This window comes from Notolepis coatsorum (genome assembly GCF_963971535.1).
Source record: "Notolepis coatsorum genome assembly, chromosome: 1".
Classification (NCBI taxonomy): domain Eukaryota; kingdom Metazoa; phylum Chordata; class Actinopteri; order Aulopiformes; family Paralepididae; genus Notolepis; species Notolepis coatsorum.
In genome coordinates, this window is record NC_140165.1 from 80,782,272 (window position 1) to 80,807,818 (window position 25,547).

Genomic DNA, 25,547 nt, shown 5'->3' on the forward strand with positions numbered 1-25,547 from the left:
AATCTAATGACATGGACCATGTGATACCATGACATTATATTCAGTAACTACATGTCTCTTTGTCTTCAGTAACTACATGTCTTGTTCCTTCATAGTCATGCTTAGAGTTACTTTGGAGTCTCACAGGCCTAGGACTACAACTCCACCGCAGAGAAAAACTACAATTCCTACCACCAGACAGACTACCAGGAAAACCACTACTGTTGCCACTACTACAGCTACTTTTCAGCCAACCACTAGGCAGCGACCCACAATCACGACAACCGGCACCACAACAACCGCCCTCCCAACGACGACCACCACCATGGTAACAACTGCCCTGACTACCACCACAACTCCAGAACCTTCTACTACTGTTCCTACGACGACGATTACAGCTACCACTCAAATGCCTACTACTACTTCAAGCACAACCACGTATATTCCTACTACTACTGCTAGTACAACCATGCATATTCCTACTACTACTGCTAGTACAACCATGCATATTCCTACTACTACTGCAAGTACAACCATGCATATTCCTACTACTACTGCAAGTACAACCATGCATATTCCTACTACTACTGCAAGTACTACCACACCTAGTCCTATTACTACTACTACCACTACTACTATTGCTACTACTACCCCAATTTCTACTATTATTACGACGACTACTACTACTACCCCTGAGCCTACTTTAACTGACATGGCTACTACAACTTCTATTCCAACAACTGCTCCCACTACTACTCTTGCTACTACTACTATTATTCCAACAACTGCTCCCACTACTACTCTTGCTAGTACTACTACTATTATTCCTACTACTACTACTACTACTACTACTACTACTACTACTACTACTTTGACTACTACTATTCCTACTACTACTACTTTGACTACTCCTATATCAACCACAAATACTCCACTACCTACTACCACCACAACAACAACACCGGAACAAACAACAGCTACAGTTGTTATTACGACCACCCCGGCAACCAGTACCACTTCCTTGGCGACCAGCTCCCCTCCCCCCACCACTACAGTGGACAACAGGATAAACAAAGAAGTGACGAACAAACAGAGGGGAGATGTGCACAGTAAGGACACATACACACACATGCACACACATGCACACACACATGCACATAAACAATACATAGATCAACAGAGAGACATTTTTAAATATGTAGAATACTAGCTTGCATAGTGTACCATGGGTCTAACATATGTGTTCTGTGTGTCTGTGTGTCTGTGTGTGTATCCAGTCCCCCGTCATCCAGGTCATAACCATGTGTGGGAGTTTGACATCGAGCTGGGGAACATAGCAGACGATGCCCGTGATGACCCTGGTAAGAACTAAACCAATACCTAACCTACCCTGACCCTAACTTAGACCTAACTTACCCTGACCCTAACTTAGACCTAACCTACCCTGACCCTAACTTAGACCTAACTGACCCTGACCCTAACTTAGACCTAACTGACCCTGACCCTAATTTAGACCTAACTTACCCTGACCCTAACTTAGACCTAACTTACCCTGACCCTAACTTAGACCTAACTGACCCTGACCCTAACTTAGACCTAACTTACCCTGACCCTAACTTAGACCTAACTTACCCTGACCCTAACTTAGACCTAACCTACCCTGACCCTAACTTAGACCTAACTGACCCTGACCCTAACTTAGACCTAACTGACCCTGACCCTAACTTAGACCTAACTGACCCTGACCCTAACTTAGACCTAACTTACCCTGACCCTAACTTAGACCTAACTGACCCTGACCCTAACTTAGACCTAACCTACCCTGACCCTAACTTAGACCTAACTGACCCTGACCCTAACTTAGACCTAACTTACCCTGACCCTAACTTAGACCTAACTTACCCTGACCCTAACTTAGACCTAACTGACCCTGACCCTAACATAGACCTAACTGACCCTGACCCTAACTTAGACCTAACTTACCCTGACCCTAACTTAGACCTAACCTACCCTGACCCTAACTTAGACCTAACTGACCCTGACCCTAACTTAGACCTAACTTACCCTGACCCTAACCTAGACCTAACTTACCCTGACCCTAACTTAGACCTAACCTACCCTGACCCTAACTTAGACCTAACTTACCCTGACCCTAACTTAGACCTAACTGACCCTGACCCTAACTTAGACCTAACCTACCCTGACCCTAACTTAGACCTAACTTACCCTGACCCTAACTTAGACCTAACTTACCCTGACCCTAACTTAGACCTAAAATAAATACTGTTATAATTTTTTTTAATTTTTTTATACAGCTGAAGGTTTGTTAACGATCTCACATGTGAGATGGAACTTTGGAACATTCTAATGATGGAAGAACAATGGCTGCTGGTCCTAAAATATCTACCCTCTTTCTGTATTTCTCTTTCTCTCTGTCTCTCTTTCTGTCTCATCCTTTTTTCTGTCTCTCTGCCCTCCCTCTGTCTCTCTGTCTGTTTCTCTCCCCTCTCTGTCTCTCTCTGTCTCTGTCTCTGTCTCTGTCTCTGTCTCTCTCTCATTCTCATTATCTGTGTGTGTGTGTGTGTGTGTGTGTGTCTCTCTCTCTCTCTCTCTCTCTCTCTCTCTCTCTCTCTCTCTCTCTCTCTCTCTCTCTCTCTCTCTCTCTCTCTCTCTCTAGATGCTGGTGTTCTTCATTGCTCGTTCGACCAGGGTGTGTGTGACTGGCTGTCAGACCGAGAGGGAGACTTACACTGGCAGACTGTAGAGAACGCTGCAGGTAACACACATATACACACACACACGTACACAAACATGTGCACGTGCCACATGCACACGCACACGCACGCACACACACGCACGCACGCACACACACACACATTTGCTCACGTATATTAATTAAATAATTCATTCTCTCTCTCTTTCCCTCTCTCTCAGGTAGGCAGTACCTGGCCATCCCTGAGTTGAAGGCGGGACAACGGAGCATCCGAGGCGCTCGATTGGCTGTACATCTAGCCCCTCCCTGGAGCCACGGTGACCTGTGCTTCTCTTTCTCCCACTGGCTGACAGGCCACCATGTTGGCGTGCTACAACTGTTCGTCAAGAGGAAAGGGCGGGGCCAGAGGTATGAGGACCTGTTGCTATTGGTCTGGCTCAGTGACACTTTTGTCCCCACAATTGTCCCCTTTTTTCAGGTCACAATGGTTCAGGTCACATGGTTTCATCCAGACTGTCAGACTTCTGAAACCAGATTGTCATGCTTTCCAAAATGTCATAAACAATGTGTGTGTGTGTGTGTGTGTGTGTGTGTGTGTGTGTGTGTGTGTGTGTGTGTGTGTGTGTGTGTGTGTGTGTGTGTGTGTGTGTGTGTGTGTGTGTGTGTGTGTGTGTGTGTGTGTGTGTGTGTGTGTGTGTGTGCGACATTTGTAAATAGGTCTATAGTTACGTAAGCCCAGTCTAGTCCTTCTCTTATTGGTTGTTCTGTGGTCTAGTCCTTCTCTTATTGGTTGTTCCACAGTCTAGTCCTTCTCTTATTGGTTGTTCCACAGTCTAGTCCTTCTCCTATTGGTTGTTCTGTGGTCTAGTCCTTCTCTTATTGGTTGTTGCAGGTATAACCACGCCCTGTGGAGCAGGACAGGAGAACATGGTTGGAGACACACACAGATCACACTGTGGGGGGAGGGGCTGGACAGTGTGAGTACACACACACACACACACACACACACACACGCACACACACACACACACACACACACACACACACACACACACACACACACACAAATGCAAGTTATACACAAATGTATGCCTTTGCAATTTAACCAAGCAATTTTCTGGCACAGGTTTATCCAACTATTACAACTCCCTTACTGTGTGTGTGTGTGTGTGTGTGTGTGTGTGTGTGTGTGTGTGTGTGTGTGTGTGTGTGTGTGTGTGTGTGTGTGTGTGTGTGTGTGTGTGTGTGTGTGTGTGTGTGTGTGTGTGTGTGTGTGTGTGTGTGTGCGTGTGTGTGTGTGCGTGTGTGTGTCTAGGTGTTGTTAAAGGGAGAGCGGAGAAGAGGGCAGCGAGGAGCGATCGCTATCGATGACATCACAATGAGGCGGGGCTCCTGTCGATGACATCACAGCAAGGGGAGGGACCCCTCGATTACATCACAGTGGGGGGAAGTGTCTGTTGATTACATCACACAGAGGGGCGGGGCCTGTCGATAACATCACATGGAGAAGACACTAATGCACACGTAGGTAGATGCATAAACTTCTCACACACGTACACACAATACCACACACACGGCCACACACACACGTGCTCATGCTCCCAAAAATATATATACACACACAGACACAGTAGTACAAAATAATGTATATTGATCAGCTGAAATGCCACAGTAAAACCTCTTCTGTTACATATACATAGAGCTAGCTAGCATAGTAATACTGTATTTCTGTTCAGTTTGTGGCATTTTATTTGAGGGGAAAGTGTGAGGTGTTGATACACAAACTGATGACATAATACACAAAACTGATGCCATAATACACAAACTGATGTCATAATACACATAACTGATGACATAATACACAAACTGATGTCATAATACACAAAACTGATGCCATAATACACAAACTGATGTCATAATACACAAAACTAATGCCATAATACACAAACTGATGCCATAATACACAAACTGATGTCACAATACACAAAACCGATGTCACAATACACAAAACTGATGCCATAATACACAAACTGATGTCATAATACACAAAACTGATGTCATAATACACAAAACTGATGCCATAATACACAAACTGATGCCATAATACACAAACTGATGTCACAATACACAAAACCGATGTCACAATACACAAAACTGATGTCACATTATATAAAACTGATGTCATAATACACAAAACTGCTGAGCTTGTAACAAAGAGAACTATAGAAATAGACCAGGGGGACACAGTAAATGAATAAGTACAAAACAGTCATACAGTCATTCACAGTCAAAGTACAAAGAATACAAAATACAAGAATACAGTCATAAAACTGTATCCCTCCTTCCACCTTACAAAGAAAAACACAATAGATCATATCCAATACAGTACGGAAAACAATAAATACAATAAAATTGACAGATCTGGAAGCTGTCTAGATATTGTACACATGGGAAGTGGAATTACAACAATTACAAGCTGACAGCTTCTTGTTGCCTACAAACACAAGATAAATAACATAAAATAGTTCTAAAATGCTTCTCCCACGATTATGACTAAATAACTATTTATCAGATACCTTTTTGTGCTAAACAGAACGGTTTTTATGATCTTATGACTAAAGTACTATTTATAGGCTGCTGTACAATGGTGCTGGTTGGCAAACTGACAGTGTTTTATAATGTAATTGATCATATTGTTATTGTGTGTAATATAATCTTGATATTAAAATGCTTGGTTCATTTGGCTGCATCAGCCACACATTATCTATTTGGAAACAACAGTAACAGGAGGAAATAATAATATTGTATGTGATAAATAACCTAAATAATGATGTATGTACTGTACATATTACATTTTCTTGTTTAAAAAAAGAAATTTTAAAACAGAATAAAAATAAATGCTGTCACTCAACCAAACATGTCTCTGGTGAGTTTGTAAGTGTGTGTGAAAGAGAGAGAGAGAGAGAGAGAGAGAGAGAGAGAGAGAGAGAGAGAGAGAGAGAGAGAGAGAGAGAGAGAGAGAGAGAGAGAGAGAGAGAGAGAGAGAGAGAGAGAGAGAGAGAGAGAGAGAGAGGAGGGGGGGGGAGAGAGAGGGAGAGGGGGGAGGACAGAGAGAGAGGCAGAGAGAGGGGGGAAGGATAGCAAGAGAGAGAGGGAAGGACAGCAAGAGAGAGAGAGGGAAGGACAGCGAGAGAGGGAAGGAGGGCGGGGGATGAGAGAGAGAAAAAGAGGAACACAGAAACAGGGAAAGAAGGACATGAGGAGACAAAGTTTTTGGTTTTAGTTTTATTTGTAGTGGAGAAATGTATCTCTAACCTGTGTGTCAGAGTGTAGTGCTTGGGAAGCTGACACCAGATTCCTGGGACCAGTGTTTTGACCGGCATACAAAAATAAATGGCCATTTCTTAACTTGAACTTGAGGACTGCATACCTTTTTTGCAAAGCATACTTTATACTTATGCATGAGCCTGGTCTCTTTTGAAAGATAACATTCTGAAGTTACTAATGCAAAAAAGGAAAATCACTTTAGTGCTAATGAAATAGCTAAGTAACGAAGGTTATCATATAACCCTAGTTATATGAATACTGGCTGAGCGTCTCGCTCTGCCATTATGAGATGTCATCTCCATGCACCTATTGTGCACATGAAAAAGTTCTCCATGCACCTATTATTGCACCTATTGTGCACGTGACCACGCCTACTCCTGTGTGTGCCTACAAGACACAGGAAGTGGTCACGTCCACGCCCTTCCAAGTCTGAATTCCATGCGTGAAAAACATCCAAGGGTCCTCAGGGCGCTGAAGAGCGAGACGCTCAGCCAGTATTCATATAACTAGGGTTATAGGATAACCTTTGTTATATATTCATACTGGCCAATCGCGTCTCGCTCTGCCATTATGAGATCAAAAGGGGCAGAGTGGACGCGTGGCCACATCAAATGCACCCCCTGAGGGCCCATAAGCCCCTGCCAGGGAGGAGGGGAGTCCCGTCCACCCGCCCGTCCTAACGAAGGGGGGGAGGCAGTCAACTACAACCAATGTGCGAAAAAGGAAACCAGTCACCCTAGAACGCACAGTGCAAGCGGGACCACGTGTGACATAGCACTCCGCGGTCCACACCTGCTAGCCCACCTGATGGCGGGATGCAGGAGAGGTCTCGGACCTCAGGACTGCCTGGGAGACAGAGCCCCAGTCATGTCCATGAGGTAAAACCTAACAAAAAGGGCCCGGGGAGGACCAGGTGGCCGCAGCGCAGATGTCCTCCACCGAGGCCCCCCCAAACAGGGCAGCGGAGGCCGCCACTCCACGAGTGGAGTGTGCCCTGACGCCTGCAGGGGGGGACCTGTCCAGCCAAAGTGTAGCAGAGGGCAATGCCAGTGGTGGTGGGCCTGATCTCTGCCAACGACGAGAGGGCCTACCTGGAAGAGGTCAAGGTCCTGGCGGGATGGTGCCAGGAAAACAGCCTCTCCCTGAACGTCAGCAAAACAAAGGAGATGATTGTGGACTTCAGGAGGTCGGGGGTCAAGGACCTACAGCCCCCTCAGCATCGACGGGGCACCGGTTGAGAGAGTCAACAGCTTCAAGTACCTCGGAGCCCACATATCCGAGGACTTGAAATGGACCATACACATTAACAGTGTGGTGAAGAAGGCACGACAACGCCTCTACTTCCTCAGGCGCCTAAGGAAGTTCCAAGTCAGCCAGAAGATCCTTAAGAACTTCTACTCATGTACAATAGAGAGCATCTTGACCGGCAACATCACCTCCTGGTTTGGGAATAGCACTGCAAAAGACCAAAGCAGACTACAAAGAGTGACACGTTCAGCCGAACGCACAATTGGAGGGGGGCTCCCCACCCTCCAGAACATTTACTACAAGCGTTGCAAGGGGAAGGCTAAGAGAATTATTAAGGACTCGAGCCACCCGAACAACTGCCTCTTTGAACTGCTGCCGTCAGGCAAGCGATACAGGAGTCTCAAGGCGAGCACAGAAAGACTCAGAAGTAGCTTCTATCCCCAGGCCATCAGGCTGCTAAACGAACAATGAATGAACACTACACAACAACAACCACCAAACACACATAGCACACACATCCACACGCACACACTCACTTTAAACAAACACACTGTAGCACCCACTACACACACTTTATAGCACACACCCACTTTAAACAAACACACTGTAGCACCCACTCCCCACACTTTATATTTATGGATGAAGGATTGCACTACAACTCGTACACCTTACTGTAAATTGTACCTAAAATTGTACCTCATCCCATTTCTGCTTTGCACTAGATAGTACTGTACATTAGTACACTGCATAGTTGTGTATTGTATATTATATGGTAACTCAGAACATTGTACATATGTCTATACCGAACAACTGTGACCTCATTTTCTTCTTCTAAATTCATGCTATATTATGTTATTATGTTATTTGATACTATCTTGTCTAGCACAGTCTCTGGAGCGTAACAGTAAGAAGCATTTTGTATGAAAGTATTCTGTACTTCTGTATGACAACTATTAAAGAACTTGAACTTGAACTTGAACTTGAACTCTCACAACCAATGTGACAGGCGTTGCTTGGACAGCGCCTTACCTGCGTGAGAGCCACCGTAACAAACAACAGTTGATCGGTAGCCCTGAGATCCTGCGTGCGACTAAGGTAAACCTTCAGCGCACGGACAGGAGACAACAGGTGAAGGCTCGCCTCCAACTCACTAGTGTGAGGAGGAGGGTGAAACGCCTGAAGCACAATATCCCTGGAGTGATAAGAGCTCCGGATATTCTTTGGCACGAAGGCCGGCTTAGGCCTCAGAGTCGCACTGCTATCGGCCCGAATAGACAGGCACTCTGACCGCACCGAGAGAGCACACAGCTCACCCATGCGTTTAGCGGAGGTGATGGCCAAAAGGAACGCGGTCTTAAAGACAGACGATCCAATGGCGCCTGCTCAAGAGGCTCAAACGGGGCCCGCAACAGCCTTTCCAGGAACAGTTGGAGGTCCCGACTCGGAGACAGAGCATCACGAGAGGGTGGCTGAACAGTGTTCTGCCCCCAAAGCCCACATGACAAGAAGATATAGCTGCAGCGTATACCTTCACTGTCGAGGCCGACAGCCTATCCAGGATAGACTGGAGGAAGGACAGAACCGAGTCCAGGGGGCATGACACCGGGTCCAGGCCCCCAACCTCACACCACTCTCGAACCATACGCCACTTCCCTGCGTAAACCGCGGTAGTGGACAGAGCGTGCGCGTTCTGGATGGTGTTAACCACAGTAGAGTTAAGACGCATCCCCTCCAGATTCACCCTTTCAGCAGCCAAGCCATTAGAGGCTGCCCCAGAACATGAGGCAGAACCCAGGACCTTCGTGCTGTGAGGCAGCAGTGCTAACCACCGTGACAGAACAGTCTAATCACAACAGAAAAGTCTCATCACAGCAGAAAAGTCTCATCATGAGAGAACAGTCTCATCACGACAGAATAGTCATCATGAGAGAACAGTCCCATCATGAGAGAACAGTCTCATCACGACAGAATAGTCATCATGAGAGAACAGTCTCATCACAACAGAATAGTCATCATGAGAGAACAGTCTCATCATGAGAGAACAGTCTCATCACGACAGAATAGTCATCATGAGAGAACAGTCTCATCATGAGAGAACAGTCTCATCACGACAGAATAGTCATCATGAGAGAACAGTCTCATCATGAGAGAACAGTCTCATCACGACAGAATAGTCATCATGAGAGAACAGTCTCATGATGAGAGAACAGTCTCATCACGACAGAATAGTCATCATGAGAGAACAGTTTCATCACGACAGAATAGTCATCATGAGAGAACAGTTTCATCACGACAGAATAGTCATCATCATCATGAGAGAACAGTCTCATCACGACAGAATAGTCATCATGAGAGAACAGTCTCATCACGACAGAATAGTCATCATGAGAGAACAGTCTCATCATGAGAGAACAGTCTCATCACGACAGAATAGTCATCATGAGAGAACAGTCTCATCATGAGAGAACAGTCTCATCACGACAGAATAGTCATCATGAGAGAACAGTTTCATCATGAGAGAACAGTCTCATCACGACAGAATAGTCATCATGAGAGAACAGTCTCATCAGGGCAGAAAAGTCTCCACTTGTCTCTCTCTTCATCCCTTCCTCTGTCTTTGTATGTTTTGCAGTTCCTCAAAGCGACTCTATTGCCGCGTTCACGTTACGTGGGAAGAAGCGGAAGAACCAGCTTCCGACTGGGAAAAACCATTCACGTCAGCCTCCTAGTGGTAATTCCTACTAGGACATATGGGATTTTTTTATAGACCCCGATATCTCCCACTTCGCGTCACGAACTGCGGAAGTATGGATGTGGGCGTTTCATCGAGTTCTAGTTGTAGCAACGAGATGTCCTCTGGTTCTTCCGCTTCTTCCCACGTAACGTGAACGCAGCATATGTCTTGTGACCCCTAGGTGGTGACTGGTGTCCATAGCAACCGTCTAAACGTTCCTGAGTCGTGTTCTAAACACGGTAGCGACTCACACACTAACCAGACGTAACCCTTTCACTACCACACTACAGGCGGTTAACCCTTTCACTGCCACACGGCAAAGGGTTAACTCTTTCACAACCACACTACAGAAGGTTAACCCTTTCACTGCCACACGACAAAGGGTTAACTCTTTCACAACCACACTACAGACGGTTAACCCTTTCACTACCACACTACAGACGGTTAACCGTGTGGTAGTGAAAGGGTTAACGCCTGACAACTAGCATGTAAACATATTGGGGAGTGGGGGTGTGTTGTTTTTTGTATCCTTATTTAATCACGAAAGATCATTGAGAGCAAACTCATTTATAATGACGTCAAGAAGTACAGCATAATTATAATACAAGAACAATATAGAAACAGAAAGTCAATCAATTAAACAATTTTAATTAATTAAAACATTCCACGTGTCAGAGAGCGGAGGCACATAACTAAAAGCAGATTTTCCTAATTCAGTGCAAACTCTGGTAAGCCAATCACCTGAATAATAAGGTGTGTGTGTGTGTGTGTGTGTGTGTGTGTGTGTGTGTGTGTGTGTGTGTGTGTGTGTGTGTGTGTGTGTGTGTGTGTGTGTGTGTGTGTGTGTGTGTGTGTGTGTGTGTGTGTGTGTGTGTGTGTGTGTGTGTGTGTGTGTGATCTATTGAGCAGAATTTCCCTCGGGATAAATAAGGGATTTCTATTCTATTCTACTTCTTGGCATGCTAACACCAGACTAAAATCCTCACACCTTGTTACGCTTATACTTCTGCCCTGAACCTAAAGACAAAGAAAGTCTCTCTCTCTCTCTGTGTGTCACAGTGCATGTGAACAAGCTCCTCCCTTATAGCTGACCTCTGACCTTTTTAAACATGACCTGAGGCTGGAGAGGAGAGAGAGTACGGCAGAGAGATATAGGAAGAGACAGGAGCACAAGGTAGAGAGGGGGGGGGGGGGGGGGGGGGGGACAGAGAGAAAAACAAGGGAGAGATAGAATAAGAAGAGATAGGTAGAGGGGTGGATGTCAGTTTGTTGTCCAGTGATTTGTGTCTTAACATCTGCTTTCCTGCTGACTGGGAGGTACACTAAATACACACACACACACACACACACACACACACACACACCTGCACATGCACATGCACACACACACTTGCACACTTGCACATGCGCACACACACATGCACACACACGCACACACAAATGTATGGGCAACTTCCTCTTACTTTTTCTCCCACACAGAGGGAATGAGGGAGATAAGGAGGTATAGAGGGAGGAGTGTAGAAGAAAGGAAGGAGGAGAGGAGAGAAAGGAGGAGGGATAGAGGGAAGGGAGAGGAGATAAGGGGGGTAGGGGAGAGGCGAGGAAAGGAGAGATGACGGGAGGGAGGAGAGAAGAGGAAAGGAGAGAAGAGGAGAAAAGAGGAGAGGAGAGAAGACGAGAGGAGAGAAGAGGAGAGGAAAGGAGAGAAGAGGAGAGAGGAGAGGCAGAATCATGACTGGTAGTTTGCTGTGGCCGGAACATGATGAATGAATTCCTGAGTTTATAGACACACACACACACACACACACACACACACACACATGGTAGGAGGGGATGTAAACCAGAGTAAGCCTTTTATTTAGATCTCTATCGTGCCAGATGTCAACTTTATAATCAGCCACTGTGTGTGTGTGTGTGCGTGTGCGTGTGTGTAACAGCTGGTGTGAATAGTTACAGTTTTAGGAGAGACCCTCCTTGTTAACCCCTATTATTACTGAAATGACCCTACTACTACTCTCTCTCTCTCTCTCTCTCTCTCTCTCTCTCTCTCTCTCTCTCTCTCTCTCTCTCTCTCTCTCTCTCTCTCTCTCTCTCTCTCTCTCTCTCTCTCTCTCTCTCTCTCTCTCTCTCTCTCTCTCTCTCTCTCTCTCTCTCTCTCTCTCTCTCTCTCTCTCTCTCTCTCTCTCTCTCTCTCTCTCTCTCTCTCTCTCTCTCTCTCTCTCTCTGTTTGGAGTGTATGTTACTTTTATAATTGCTGTTCTTGTGTTGGGTTTAATCGGTGGTAATACAACTAGTCTGGTAGTGCCACCTCCTGGCCTAAAGATGACACTACAGGTTTGCTTCATCTTTGAGCTTTTCCTGTTTCCCCCACTTAGCTTTTTAGCCAATAACAGCACCTAAATATACCGGCCATTTTTGACTGCCAGAGTACAGAGTAGCATCGTCGAAATAGCCCAGAATGGCCACTAAGGGGCAGGGTTCCCACTGTTTGTTAAAAGCTTATTCTTATCTTATTCACTTTCACCTTTGAGTAGTGCAACCTATGCATCACTTTAAATTGAATCAAATTATGTCTAACATTCACAGACCACCGGTGAATATTTGTAAGACACGTTTCCCCAAATTCCTCGTTGAGGGGTACCCCCAATTCTGACTCCCACTCAGTCCTATATCTTTCTGTGCTAACTATCATCTGACTGAAAAGTGTCTGGTATAATTTTTTTGACACCGCCCCTTTACTATCTGGTCTAACATTAATTATATTTTCCGGTGTTGTTGAGGAATGTCTGACCATGTATCTACAGTACATGAGTCCTTACGAAGTTCCGTATCTGTAGATAGCGGCAAAAATGTGACGACGGTAAATCATATTTGACCCTCAGTTGTTCGAATGATAAAAAGTGGCCCCCTCGGTACAAGTCCTTCAAACACACCACGCTCTTCACCTTCCACCGTGCAAACCCATGATCCATAGTGGATGGCTTAACCCTTTCACTACCGCACTACCAAATGGTTAACCCTTCCACTGCGACAATACAGAAGGTTGACCATTTCACTGCCACACAACAGCAGGTTAACCCTTTAGGCATGGTTATCACAGATCACATTTACATTTACATTTAGTCATTTAGCTGACGCTTTTATCCAAAGCGACTTACAAGTTCTGTACGACAAGCCATCAGGAAGGGCACAACTCTATCAGCTGAGCAACAATGTTCATCAAAGTGTTGAGTGCTACAGTGTAGGTTAGTTTATTAGGACAAGTGCATGACAGTACGGTTAGTTAGGGTTAGATATATATATATATTTTTTTTTAATTCAGATAATGGTTGAAGAAGTGCGTCTTTAGTCGACGGCGAAAGATTGGACGTGTTTCGGCTGTCCTAACTGGGGTGGGTAGTTCATTCCACCATTGTGGGGCAAGGACTGAGAATAGGCGGCTTCTCTTTGATGACCCTCCCGGAGCTTGGATAGGAGTAGGTCTGAGGCGGCCAGAAGATGCAGAGCGTAGGGGTCTTGAGGGTGTGTAGTTAGAGACCATTGACCGGAGGTAGGCAGGAGCGGTTCCCTTTGCCGCACGGTATGCTAGGTTGAGGGCCTTGAAGCGGATTCGTGCAGCAATGGGGAGCCAGTGCAGGTCCCTAAGAAGTGGGGTGACATGGGCCGACTTCGGTAGGTTTGAGATCAGGCGGGCCGCTGCGTTCTGAATGAGTTGAAGAGGCTTAGTGGCAGTGGCCGGGAGGCCAGCGAGCAGTGCGTTGCAGTAGTCGAGGCGGGAGATGACTGTCTGTATACATATTTGGAGCTTTCAAGTATGTTTTAATCTGTTTCCATATCTTCAAAGAGCTGTGTACTATAAAATTCCCTTCATATAGTGATTTGTTTATCTTGACAGGGCTATTCAAAAGGGTAGGAGAGAGGTTCCCTGACAGGCTGCTCGCTCCATTGCAGGGGTGACCTCCTCCATGCCCTCAGTAAGGTTATAACTCCTCCTTTTTTTTTTAAACTTAAATTTTTATTGACAGTTTTAGACAAACAGCACTTACAAAAAAAAAAAAAACAGAAACTAACATCACAATAAAAACAAAAAGAAAAAACAGTGCACATAAATATTTACATGGGTATCATGGTTAGTTGTCTGGTTCCCCTACAGTTGTTTTCCAGGTACTTAATACAAAGGCTGATTGTGTATCTCCCTTAAACAGGCATAAACAAGTAGTTCCTACTCAAAGATGATAAATACTGACTAAGGCATGTATGTGTGATCTGGGTCCAGAGACCCTCCTTGAGCTTCTTTCTTCCCTTATCCTTCGTCCTTTTTTTTTTTTTTTGTTTATTAACTTTCACTTTGCCTTTTGTTTCACCCATACACAAACCACATCATCCATGAATATTCATATCACACCGTTAAACAGACATAAATAATAGAGTATAAAAACATAAAGCAATTGTAATACCCCCAAAAAGATAGAAAATACTAACTAAAGCACAGGTGTGTGACATGGGTTCAGAGACCCTCCTTGAACTTCTTTCCTCCTTTACCCTTCGCCCTCTTGTGTTGCATTTGGTTCTTCCTCTGTGATGCCGTTCTCGTTCCCTTTATAATCCTCCCACTTTCCCCATCTTTCCCCAAATTTCTCTTCCTGTAACCTCAGCATGTGTGTTATCCTTTCCATATCCTGTATTTCTTCCACTATTCCTACCCATTGTACTATTGTCGGTGGGTCTTCCTTGTACCACAGTCTCGTTATTGCTTTTCTGGCCGCTATCAACATTATCTTTATTAAATATTTGTCCCCCCCTTGTATTCCCTCGTGTGTCAGGTCTCCTAAGTAAAGCACCAGTCCTGTTTGTGGTAGCCCGTATCCTAATATTCTGATCATTGCTTCCCCTATCTCCTCCCAATACCCCTTCAGCTTCTGACATCCCCAGAATATGTGCGTGTGATTTGCCCCCTCCTTCCCACACATCCTCCAGCATGCTCTTTGTGTTGGTGCATATTTTCCCTTCAGCTCTGGGGTTATAAAGAATCTGATTATGTTTTTCCATCCAAATTCTTTCCATATTCTCGATCCTGTTGTTGAATGTTGTACCTCGCATATGTTCCCCCATTCCTTCCCTGTTATTCCTATCTCTAGTTCTCTCTCCCATTTCTCCCTTATATAATCGGTCGTGTGTCCCTTGCTGGTCATTATAGCCCGGTACAGTGCTGATATTACCCTTCCTTCCCCTCCTTCGTATGCCCTTACTATCATCCTAATTATTCCATTCTGTTCTTCTTCCTTGTCCCCTCTTATTTCTCTATTATAGTAGTCTCTAATCTGTAGATATCTGAAGTGGTCCTTGTTTTCTAGTCCAAATTTCTCCTTTAATTTTTGTAGTGTTTGCATTTCCCCCTTCTCTATCATTTTGCATATCGCTGTTGCCCCCCCCCCCCCTCTCCCACCTTCTGAATCCATGGTCTAACCTCCCTGGTTTGAATCTCTTGTCATGTGCTACCCATCTCAGGACCCCTGACTGCTTCTCCAATTTGTGTGTTTTTACTACTCTGTTCCATATGTTCAAGGTGTATTTGGTGATTGGATCTAATATTCCCTCTTTCTCTTTAAATAGTTCCCTATCTCCCACCAGAGCTTGAACCTTGTATCCCTCCCCTTCTTTTTCAATGTCTTTCCATCTTGCCTCATATCTGTCGTTACACCAGCACGTCACTGCTCTCAGTTGTGCTGCATAGTAATAATCTTGTAGGCTGGGTACTGCCATCCCTCCCTCTTCCTTTGGTAGTTGTAGTGTTTTATATCTGACCCGTGGTCTTCTCCCCGCCCATATGAACCTCGATATCTGTCCCACTCCCTGAATTGATTCTGTGGTATTTGTATCGGTAGTGACTGGAATAGGTACAGTAACCTTGATAGTATGTTCATTTTAATGACCTCTATTCTTGAATTGAAGTCCAAGGGCATTACTGTCCATCTCTCTAAGTCTCTCTTGATGTTCTGATTTATCTGTGTATAATTCGCCTCAAACAGTTTCTCCACCCCTCTCGTGATGTTCACCCCTAAGTATTTAATCTTGTCCATGTCCCATCTTATCCCGTACTGTTCTCTAATTTCCGTCGTTGGGGTATAGTTCCATGCTAAGGTCTGTGTCTTTGTCACGTTTAGTTTGTATCCTGAGTAGTGGCCATATTCCTTCAGTAGATCCATCAGTGCCGGGAAGCTCTTGTCTGGTTGCCTCATGTATACTATCACGTCGTCTGCAAATAGGCCTAGTTTATATTCCGTTCCCTTTATCCTTACTCCCTTGATGTCCTCGGTCTGTCTGATCAGTTGTGCCAGTGGTTCTATGAAAACGGCGAAGAGCGTCGGTGAGAGACAACATCCCTGTCTGGTAGCCCTCTCTAATCTGATTCTATCCGTCAAGCTGCCATTCACCTTAACCCTCGCTGTCGGTTCTTGATATAGCGCCTTGATCATCTTCATCGCCCTCCCGTTCAGTCCGAACCTCATCAATGTTTTATATAAAAATGTCCAGCTCACACTGTCGAACGCTTTTTCTGCATCTAGGCTAATCAGTACCGCGCTACCCCCTTGTTTTTGTATCTCCTCTACTATGTGTAATGTCTTTCTCACGTTGTCCTGTGTCTGTCTCCCTTTAATAAATCCAGTTTGATCTTCATCTATAATGTCTGGCATAAACGTCTCAAATCTTTTTGATATTATCGATGTATACATCTTGTAATCCACGTTAAGTATGGACACAGGTCTGAAACTACTACATAATTCCCTATCCTTCCCTTCCTTCGGTATCGTGGTGATTATGGCTTCCTTCCACGAGGGGGGCATTTTTCCCTCTTCCATCGTGTGTCTGAACGCCGCCCCTAACATGGGTGCTAATTCAGTTCTAAATGTCTTGTAGAATTCCGATGGGAATCCGTCGCTCCCCGGAGACTTGTTGTTTTTAGCTCTACTAATTGCCTCTTCCAGTTCTTGTTCCGTAATTATTTTATTTAATTCTTCATTCTGCTCTTTCCCTATCGATGGTAACTCTAGCTTCTCCAGATATGTTTCTATTTCCTCTTCTCCCGCTGCTTTTGGCTGTGTGTATAATTTCTCATAGTATTCTCTAAATGTCCTCTCTATTTCAGCTGGGTCCCTCAATATTTCATTAGTCTTTGTATCCCTTATTGTGTGTATCGTGTTCAACTTCTGTTGCGTCCTAATTCTCCTAGCCAACAGTCTGGTCGCTTTTGGTCCCCCTTCATAGTACGTTTGTTTCATGAACCTCGCTTTCTTTTCTATTTCCGTCAATAATTCCCTATTTATCCTGGCCTTTACTTCTTTGATTTCTCCGAGCGTTTCCTGTTCTTTTGATATCTGGTGTCTCCCCTCTAGCTTCTTCAGCTTCCCTATCAGATTGTGATATGTCTCCGTTCTGGCCTTCTTCAGCATTGCTGTTTTTTCCATCAATTTCCCCCTTATCACCACCTTCAGTGTGTCCCATAGAATGTTCGGGTCTACCGCCCCGTTGTCATTTTCTTCCTTGTATCTGGCTATCTCCTCCTTGATCTGACTCACCACCCCCTTGTTATTTAATATTCCTACATTTAGTCTCCAAATCGTGTTCCTCCGTCTCCCTTCTAGATCTACTGTCAGATATATGGCACTGTGATCTGATATGTCCGCCACTCCTATACTGCTCTCCCGTGCCCTGTAACTGTCCCCCGTCGTCATCAAAAAGTAGTCTATTCTCGCATATGTCACGTGTGGGTGTGAGTAATGTGTGTATTCCCTGTCCATGGCGTGCATCCCCCTCCAAACGTCTGTAATTCCCATTTCCGTCATCTGAATATTCATATATCTACTGATGGGTGCTCGCCCTTTTCTAGTACTCGTGGTGTCTAGGTCGTGATTCAGTACTACGTTAAAATCTCCTGTGCATATCAATATCCCTTCTAGTTCCATCACTATCATATCAAAAATGGTCTCATATAAATCCCTCTCACTCTCTGGGGGTGCATAAACATTCACTAACGTAACCATTTGGCCCTCCATTTTCCCCTTCACCAGAACAAACCTTCCCTCCTTGTCTCTTACTTCCTTGATCAATTCAAATTTGACTGTGTTTTTGATTAACGTGATTACTCCTCTCCTTGGGTTTTGTTTAAAGGAACTATAGTATGCATTTTCATATCCAAATCTCTTCAGTTTCTCATGATCCTGTGCTACCAAATGTGTCTCCTGCAGAAAAATCACTTCCATCTCACTTTTCTTACATTTCAACATCACTTTGCCCCTCTTTATCGCATTATTCATTCCATTAACGTTTAACGACATCATTTTTATCCCTTTAACCCTTGTCATCTTTCTTCTTCTTTCGTCTGTCAGTCCCCCCCATGTCACACTCATTCCCCCCTCCGGTTGGAGCCTCCGCTCTCTTCACCGAATACATATAATGATTAACATAAATAAAAAACATAAACTTTACATAAAGTGCTCCCAAGGCGTTCGGGGGGTCCCTGTGTCCCCCCCTGTTCCCTGCTGGTGGGTGAGGGGTAATTGCCCTCCTAGCGAGGGGCCCCGTCCTGACGGCTTGGGGGTTTGAAACCCTTATCCCCAATCGCTCGTCATATTTGTCCAGCTTTCTTACTGTTTTTTTTTTTGCATTCGAGCTCCTGGTCAAAAGCGCTCTGTCCTTCTTTTTGATCAAAGACCCTCTTTTCTTGGTCCCTCTCAATGTGACTCATATGTTTCATTGTCCCTCCTTCCTCCCATATCCGTGTGCGGTGTCTCCTGTGTACCCCTTTTTACTTTCTTTTCCTCTCCTCTATTTTCTATGTGATGTCCATTTATCCCCTTAATCCCTCCCAACTGTGTTACTCACAGCGTGTGTCTATGTATCTGTTTCAGTATGTTCTGTGTCTCGCCTATCAAACCTAGTTATATTTCCATTTATTTCCTCCATCAGCTTGTGTATTATGTGTCCATGTATACGTTACGTTCATTTCTATAACCCGCCTCTACCTGGGAATGTGTGTTTATGCATATGTTATTTCAGTTTCTATACTTTGTCTCTATTTGAATAGTTTTTTCAATCTCTTGTGCGTGTACTCATCCGTTCGCCTCCTCCCGCCTCCTCTCCGTCTCTGGCCTCCTCATCCGTCTCCGTCCTCGCTCCGTCACGTTTCACCTCGGCCTTCTCCTCTCTCCTCTCTCCGGTTTCGGTCTCCCGCTCTGATCCATCTGCGGGCTCCCTCCAATCTCTGCTGCAAGCTCCGCGTCTGGTCCTCCTGCCTCCTTCCTTCTCCGTCCTCCATCATCCGCATCCCTCGTCGTCTCATCTCTCGCTCCGCTTCTCGTGCCGTCGCGTACGTCGCCGCCCCTTCCTCCCAGTGAATCCTTAGCGAGGTCATGGGTGACTGGAATCTCATTCCGTTTTCTTTCAGAGTTTTCTTCAGTCCCGCGTAGGACCTGCGTGTTATCGCTACCGCTGTCGAATAATCGTGATCAAATGATAGTCTTTTCCCTTAGATTTCAATCTTCTTGGTCCACGCGGTTCTGAGTACCAATTCCTTAACCTCGAATCTCAGAAAGTTAATAATCACCGCCCTCGGAGGTCTGTCCGGTTGTGGTCTCGGAGCCAACGCCCTGTGGGCCCTCTGTATCTCCATTTTTTCCAGTCCCGTTTCCTTCAGTTGTTCTTTGATAAGCTTTTCCACATATAGGGTCACCGATTCCCCTTCGACTCCTTCTTTCAGTCCCCATATTCTGATGTTATTTCTCCGTGACCTCCCCTCCATGTCTGACATCTTTGTCTCCATCTGTTCTTGTTTCTGAATCACACATGTTAATACCTCGTGTATCTCCGTGTTCCATTCCTCCGCGTGTGCCGTCCTAGTCTGTAACTCGGTCACGTTTCTGTCCTGTTCCGCCATCTTCTCCTCCACCCTTTTGAGTTCTGTATTCATTTCACCTCTGAAGTCCTCCTGTTCCTTCCTCAATTCCTCCCGTAGCTTCCCAATATCATTCCTTATCGTGTCCGTGTTCAGTTTTATCGCCGCTGTTATGTTCTCCAGTATCCCGGCCTGCATGACCACGGCCCATCCTGGCATTCCCGTGTCTGCCTCAGCGGTACCTCCCCCTTCTTCCGCCTGTCTTTTCTCGGCTTCGCTTCGGAGACTCTGTTTCTTCAGATTCTCTTCTTCTCGTGTGTTCTCCATTTCTATTTCCTTCACAATCGTTGTCTCTTCCTTACTTCTCGTGTGCATTTTCATTTTTAATTACTTTTCGGGTCTTTTTTTATCCGTTTTTTCGCTCATTTGACCAGGAGCTCTATCGCACGTGTGTTACCCGTCTGCTCTCATACCGGAAGTCTATAACTCCTCTTTAAAAGCCATATTGTTTAAATATGCAGACCAGTAGTAACATCTGAAGTCTGGAAGACCAAAGCCACCCTCATCTTTTGTTTTACATACGTTTTTGCTAATATGTGCAGCTTTATTCTGCAAAATAAAGGGGATCATAATCTAATCCAATTTTTTGAAATACCATTGTGGTATGAATGATGGGGTTGACTGAAAAAGGTATGTAAATCTCGGGAGAACCACCATTTGAATAGCGTTTACGCTCCCAACCAGTGACAATGGGAGGGTTTCCCAAAAATCTATATTCTGTTTCAACCGGTTTCTTTTTAATTTCCAATTCTCTTAGTTCACATTTTTTTTTAGTAACGGTCACACCTACACTGTAAGAAAAAAAGCTGCAAGAAAACGGTAAATGTCTGGCAGCAACGGTTTCCAAATACTTACTGTCAAATTACAGTAAAATCAAATACATTTACAGATTATAACCTTTATTTAATGGTTAATATTTTGATAAAAGGTCATTTACTGTATTTTTATGCTATTTACACTTAAAGTAGAAAAACAAAGGTAATCTGTAAAATAATACTGTGAAAAAAACTTTTTTTTTACAGTGTAGGTAAGTAAATCTATCTTCGGTAATCTTAAAGGGGACGGAGTTCAATGAGGAGCTATTCTTACTTAATTGTACTGGCATTAATTCGCTTTTATCCCAATTATTTTGAAAACCTGAAAGAGAGCCAAAATAATTAAACAATTCCATAATTGGAGGAAGGGACTCCTGTGGGTTAGAGACATATAATAAAATGAAGACAGTCTTGGTGTTGAGTAGAGCTGGAGACAGTAGGACCAGGTCTAGTGGACTGTCTTGGTGTTGAGTAGAGCTGGAGACAGTAGGACCAGGTCTAGTGGACTGTCTTGGTGTTGAGTAGAGCTGGAGACAGTAGGACCAGGTCTAGTGGACTGTCTTGGTGTTGAGTAGAGCTGGAGACAGTAGGACCAGGTCTAGTGGACTGTCTTGGTGTTGAGTAGAGCTGGAGACAGTAGGACCAGGTCTAGTGGACTGTCTTGGTGTTGAGTAGAGCTGGAGACAGTAGGACCAGGTCTAGTGGACTGTCTTGGTGCTTGAACAGGCTGTTGTTGGGGTGGTGAGGGTCTTTCATTATCCTGCAGGCTCTGGATTTGCACCTCTTGTTATATAAGACCTGCAGGGGTGGTAGTGCAATACCCGTGGTACGCTCGGCTGAGCGCACCACTCTCTGTAGGGCCTTCTTGTCCTGTGCAGTGCTGTTTCCATATACCAGGCAGTGATGTTTCCAGTCAAGATGCTCTCTACAGCTCCGGAGTAGAAGGACTGGAGTATCTTCCCCGATACTCTGAACTTCCTTAATTGTCTCAGGTGGTAGAGGCGCTGCTTCGCCTTTTTTACGACTGAGTCTATGTGTGTTGTCCATGTCAGGTCCTCTGAGATGTGGACCCCCAGGTACTTGAAGCTGCTCACGGTAGCCCCATTTATCCTCAGTGGTGTGTCCCCCCCCCTGCTGTGTTCTCCTAAAATCCACGATCAGCTCCTTGGTTTTACCAATGTTCAGGAGCAGGCTGTTGTCCTGGCACCAGCGTTCCAGTACCTCAACCTCCTCCCGGTAGGCCTTCTCGTCGTTGTCAGAGATCAGCCCCACCACCACTGTGTCGTCCGCAAACTTCACTATGGAGTTGGAGCTGAACTTGGCCACACAATCATGTGTGTATAGTGAGTACAGCAGGGGGCTCAGGACACAGCCCTGGGGGGACCCGATACTCAGGGTGATGGTGTTGGAGGTCTGACCCCCCACCCTGACCGCCTGGGGCCTTTCACTCAGAAAGTCCAGTACCCAGGCGCTCAGGGCGGAGCTCAGACCCAGCTCGATCAGCTTGTTCACCAGTCTGGTGGGGACTATGGTGTTGAACGCTGAGCTATAGTCAATGAACAACAGTCCCCCTTCTGGCAGTCTAGGTGAGAGAGGGTGCTGTGCAGTACTTGGGAGACTGCATCGTCAGTGGACCTGTTTGGCCTGTATGCAAATTGCATAGGGTCCATATCGCTGGGGAGGGAGGCACAAATGTGATCCTTAACCAGCCTCTCAAAACATTTCATGGCCACAGAGGTGAGTGCCACCGGTCTGTAGTCATTAAGACCTGTTGGGGAGGGTTTCTTTGGTACCGGGATTATAGTAGACACCTTGAAACAGGCAGGGACCACGGATTCCACCAGGGATAGATTAAATATGGTGGTGAACACTGGGGCTAGCTGGTTAGCACATGTACATGTCAAAATACTTCCCAAAGGTCAGTGAATACCACGATCACAACACCAGAGGGAGCTCCACAAATCATGTTAAACCCAGATTCGGCTCAAATAAGGGACTAAACACGTTTCGCAATTATGCCACATCAATGTGGAACGCCCTACCCAAAGCTGTAAAGGAATGTGGATCACTACCCACTTTCAAAACCTCTCTCAAGGGACACCTACGGGAGACTGCAATTCAACACTGGCCCCTGTAAATATCCTAACCCAACCCCCTCCAATGTACAGTCATTTACCTAGTATGGTTTTGTCAATAGTTCAATGTACAATTGTGTTTGTTTGTACAGTGTCTCCTCCCCCCCCCCCCTCAATGTACAGTGTTACTTGTTTATACAGTGTGCCCCCCGCCCCCCCCAACCACCTCCAATGTAAATTACCCAGTATGGTTGTCAATATCCCAATGTACCCAACCCCCCCCACCCAACCTCCTCCAATGTACAGTTTCTACGTCAAATGTATATACTCCCTTTTCTTGACTCCTTCTGTATCACAAACAGTACTGTATTTGCAAATCTGGTATGTCATAAATGTATAGATGTAGCAGTACTGACTATCTGTATGTCATGTATGTCATATATGTCTATATGAATTGAAAATGGGGGACCCTGATGGAAACAAGACAAACGTCTTTCTCAGGTCTGCATCCCCTTAACAATTGTATGTATTGAGCCGTACTGTATTGTACCCATTCTGCAATCTGTTAAATAAAGTTTTCATTCATTCATTCATTATCCCATCTGGGCCAGCCGCCTTTCTGGTGTTCACCCGCATAAATGCTCTTCTCACACTGTGTTCCGTCAAGGAGAGAGTGCCCCCGCCCCCCGACGGATGCCCCCCCCCCCCCCCTCCACGACGGCTGGCGCGTCAGTGACGTCACTAGCCGGTGAGCTAGCGTTGCCACTGTCTGCGCCAAACCGCGCGTAAAAGGAGTTGAGCTGGTCCGCGAGAGAGGCGTCGGCACTCCCCATTGAGGGGGCGCTGACTTTGTAGTCAGTTATCGTCCGTAGCCCTCGCCATAAGCCTCTTGTGTCATTCTGTGCCATTTGTGTCTCCATCTTGTCAGCGTATGACCTCTTAGCAAGCTTTACAACCTTGCGCAGAGTGTAGACTGTAGCCTTGTACTCCTCCATGTTTCCTGACTCTCTGCCCAGGTTGTAAGCAGTGGTGCGAGTTCTCAGAGCTGCTCTGATAGTACTGTCCACCCACGGTTTCTGGTTCAGGTAGACCCGCCCCTTTTCGTGGGGACGATACTATCAGCGAGTGTTGTTATAAAACTAACAACCACATCCGCGAACTCGCCGACGCCGCTGGTCTGAAACATACCCCAGAGTCTTCATTCTCATTAAATTGAGTTCTTCATACAGGATAGATAGACTGTCTGAGAACTACATTTGCAGTTTTGATGCTGCAAAAGATTATTTATTATTACATGGCGTTTTCACATTCGCCGAAATGCTTGCTTGTGATTGGTCAACAGCGCTCGTCAGAGGTCCGTTATTACTCGATAACGGACCTCTGCCGAACAATAATGGCCGCTGTGCGCAGCTGGACCAATCAAGCCCCACTACACAGTACACACAGTTGTATCAGTGCTGCTCAGCATATGCACAGCTGCACTCAGTCATGCAATCAGACCACAGACCTGCCGGCTGCCGATAATAATAATCACTTTATTTGGGCTGACAGAGCCACAGAACAACTGCGTCTGCATTTGATCTCGTCTTGTCGATGAATTAGGTATATTGTTAGTAAGTTAGCCATGTAATAAGCGGGATAATGTATAGCCTATACTCTGTCATTGTCGCAAAATAATTGACCTTCACTGACGTTTAAAACACCTCGGCTGCGCCTCTGTGTTCTAAACTCTGTGTCGGTCAATTATTTTGCGACAATGACAGAGTATAGGCTATACATTATCCCTTACTTATTTATTTATGTGTTGTAGCGGTGGTCAGCCCAATATAATCAAATATAAAAAGAAATACAATGAATAGCTTTGGGCACCAGACAGACTAAACCTGTCAACAAATTAAATAAGCAAAATTAAAGCTTACCATCATCTACCGGTTAAGTTTAGTTTAAATTATATATATTGTATTCAACTCAAGTAACATAAATCACGGTTCAATAATGAAAATCAGTAAATTAGACAGGGGATAAATCAATGAAACAAAACACAGCAAACCTGATAAGTAAAACAGTCCCTTTACTATTAGTGATCAATCAATCAATTAAATAGTGAGTGTGTGTCTGTGTGGGGGGAGGAAAGCAGCAGGCTGGGGGTAGGCTGAAGTGGTGGCTGAGGAGAGCTTGGAGATTGTTTGTAGGGGAAGCCGGGAGAACAGGGACAATGGAGACCTTGAGTGATTCAAAGCAATGTGGTCAAGTCCGGGATGTTTTGGGGTTTGAAGTCAGGAGACATTTCAGTGAAGTAGTTGAAGTGAAAAAGGAAGGTGATAATTAACAGAATGTTTAACCTTCAGCTTGGCAGCCTAGTGTCTTCTCTTCATGGTGTCTTCTCTTCACTGGTGTCTTCTCTTCAAGGGTGATGCAGGGATCTCTGATCGGCCATATAATGTGCCACTGGATACATGAGGCATCCATTGTTGTGTTTCGCTTGTTCCATTGAGGCAATCGTCTTACGGCCGGGGTGGAATTCCTTCATTCCACCCTAAGTCTGAAACATGCTATCTCTCCCTGGTGCATTGATGAACAACGGACACTGAGGGCTAGATCCACAAAGAATGGATTGCACGGAGCAAGTTGCACCCTTACTTACGATTCATTATGAATTGAAAATGGGGGACCCTGATGTAAACAAGACGAAAGTCTTTCTCTG

The 25,547-nt window shown here is 45.3% G+C and overlaps 1 protein-coding gene across 1 annotated transcript; it reads left to right on the forward strand.

The window, feature by feature from the left end:
* Window positions 1-99: 99 nt before the first annotated feature.
* On the forward strand, window positions 100-5,585 carry LOC311242713 (uncharacterized protein). Its single transcript, XM_084331723.1, has 6 exons — window positions 100-1,088; window positions 1,257-1,340; window positions 2,657-2,755; window positions 2,914-3,100; window positions 3,585-3,669; window positions 4,008-5,585. Exons 1-6 carry the CDS (start codon window positions 305-307, stop codon window positions 4,092-4,094), a joined length of 1,326 nt encoding a protein of 441 aa, XP_084187849.1. The 5' UTR covers window positions 100-304; the 3' UTR covers window positions 4,095-5,585.
* The last annotated feature ends 19,962 nt before the right edge of the window (window positions 5,586-25,547 follow it).

What these genes read in the sequence shown, in the direction of transcription:
- LOC311242713 (XM_084331723.1), top strand. Translation starts at nt 305, where the DNA reads ATGGTAACAACTGCCCTGACTACCACCACAACTCCAGAACCTTCTACT. An exon ending in ACAGAGGGGAGATGTGCACA is followed by an intron (nt 1,089 to 1,256) that starts GTAAGGACACAT and finishes GTGTGTATCCAG; the next exon opens with TCCCCCGTCATCCAGGTCAT. An exon ending in GGGGGGAGGGGCTGGACAGT is followed by an intron (nt 3,670 to 4,007) that starts GTGAGTACACAC and finishes GTGTGTGTCTAG; the next exon opens with GTGTTGTTAAAGGGAGAGCG.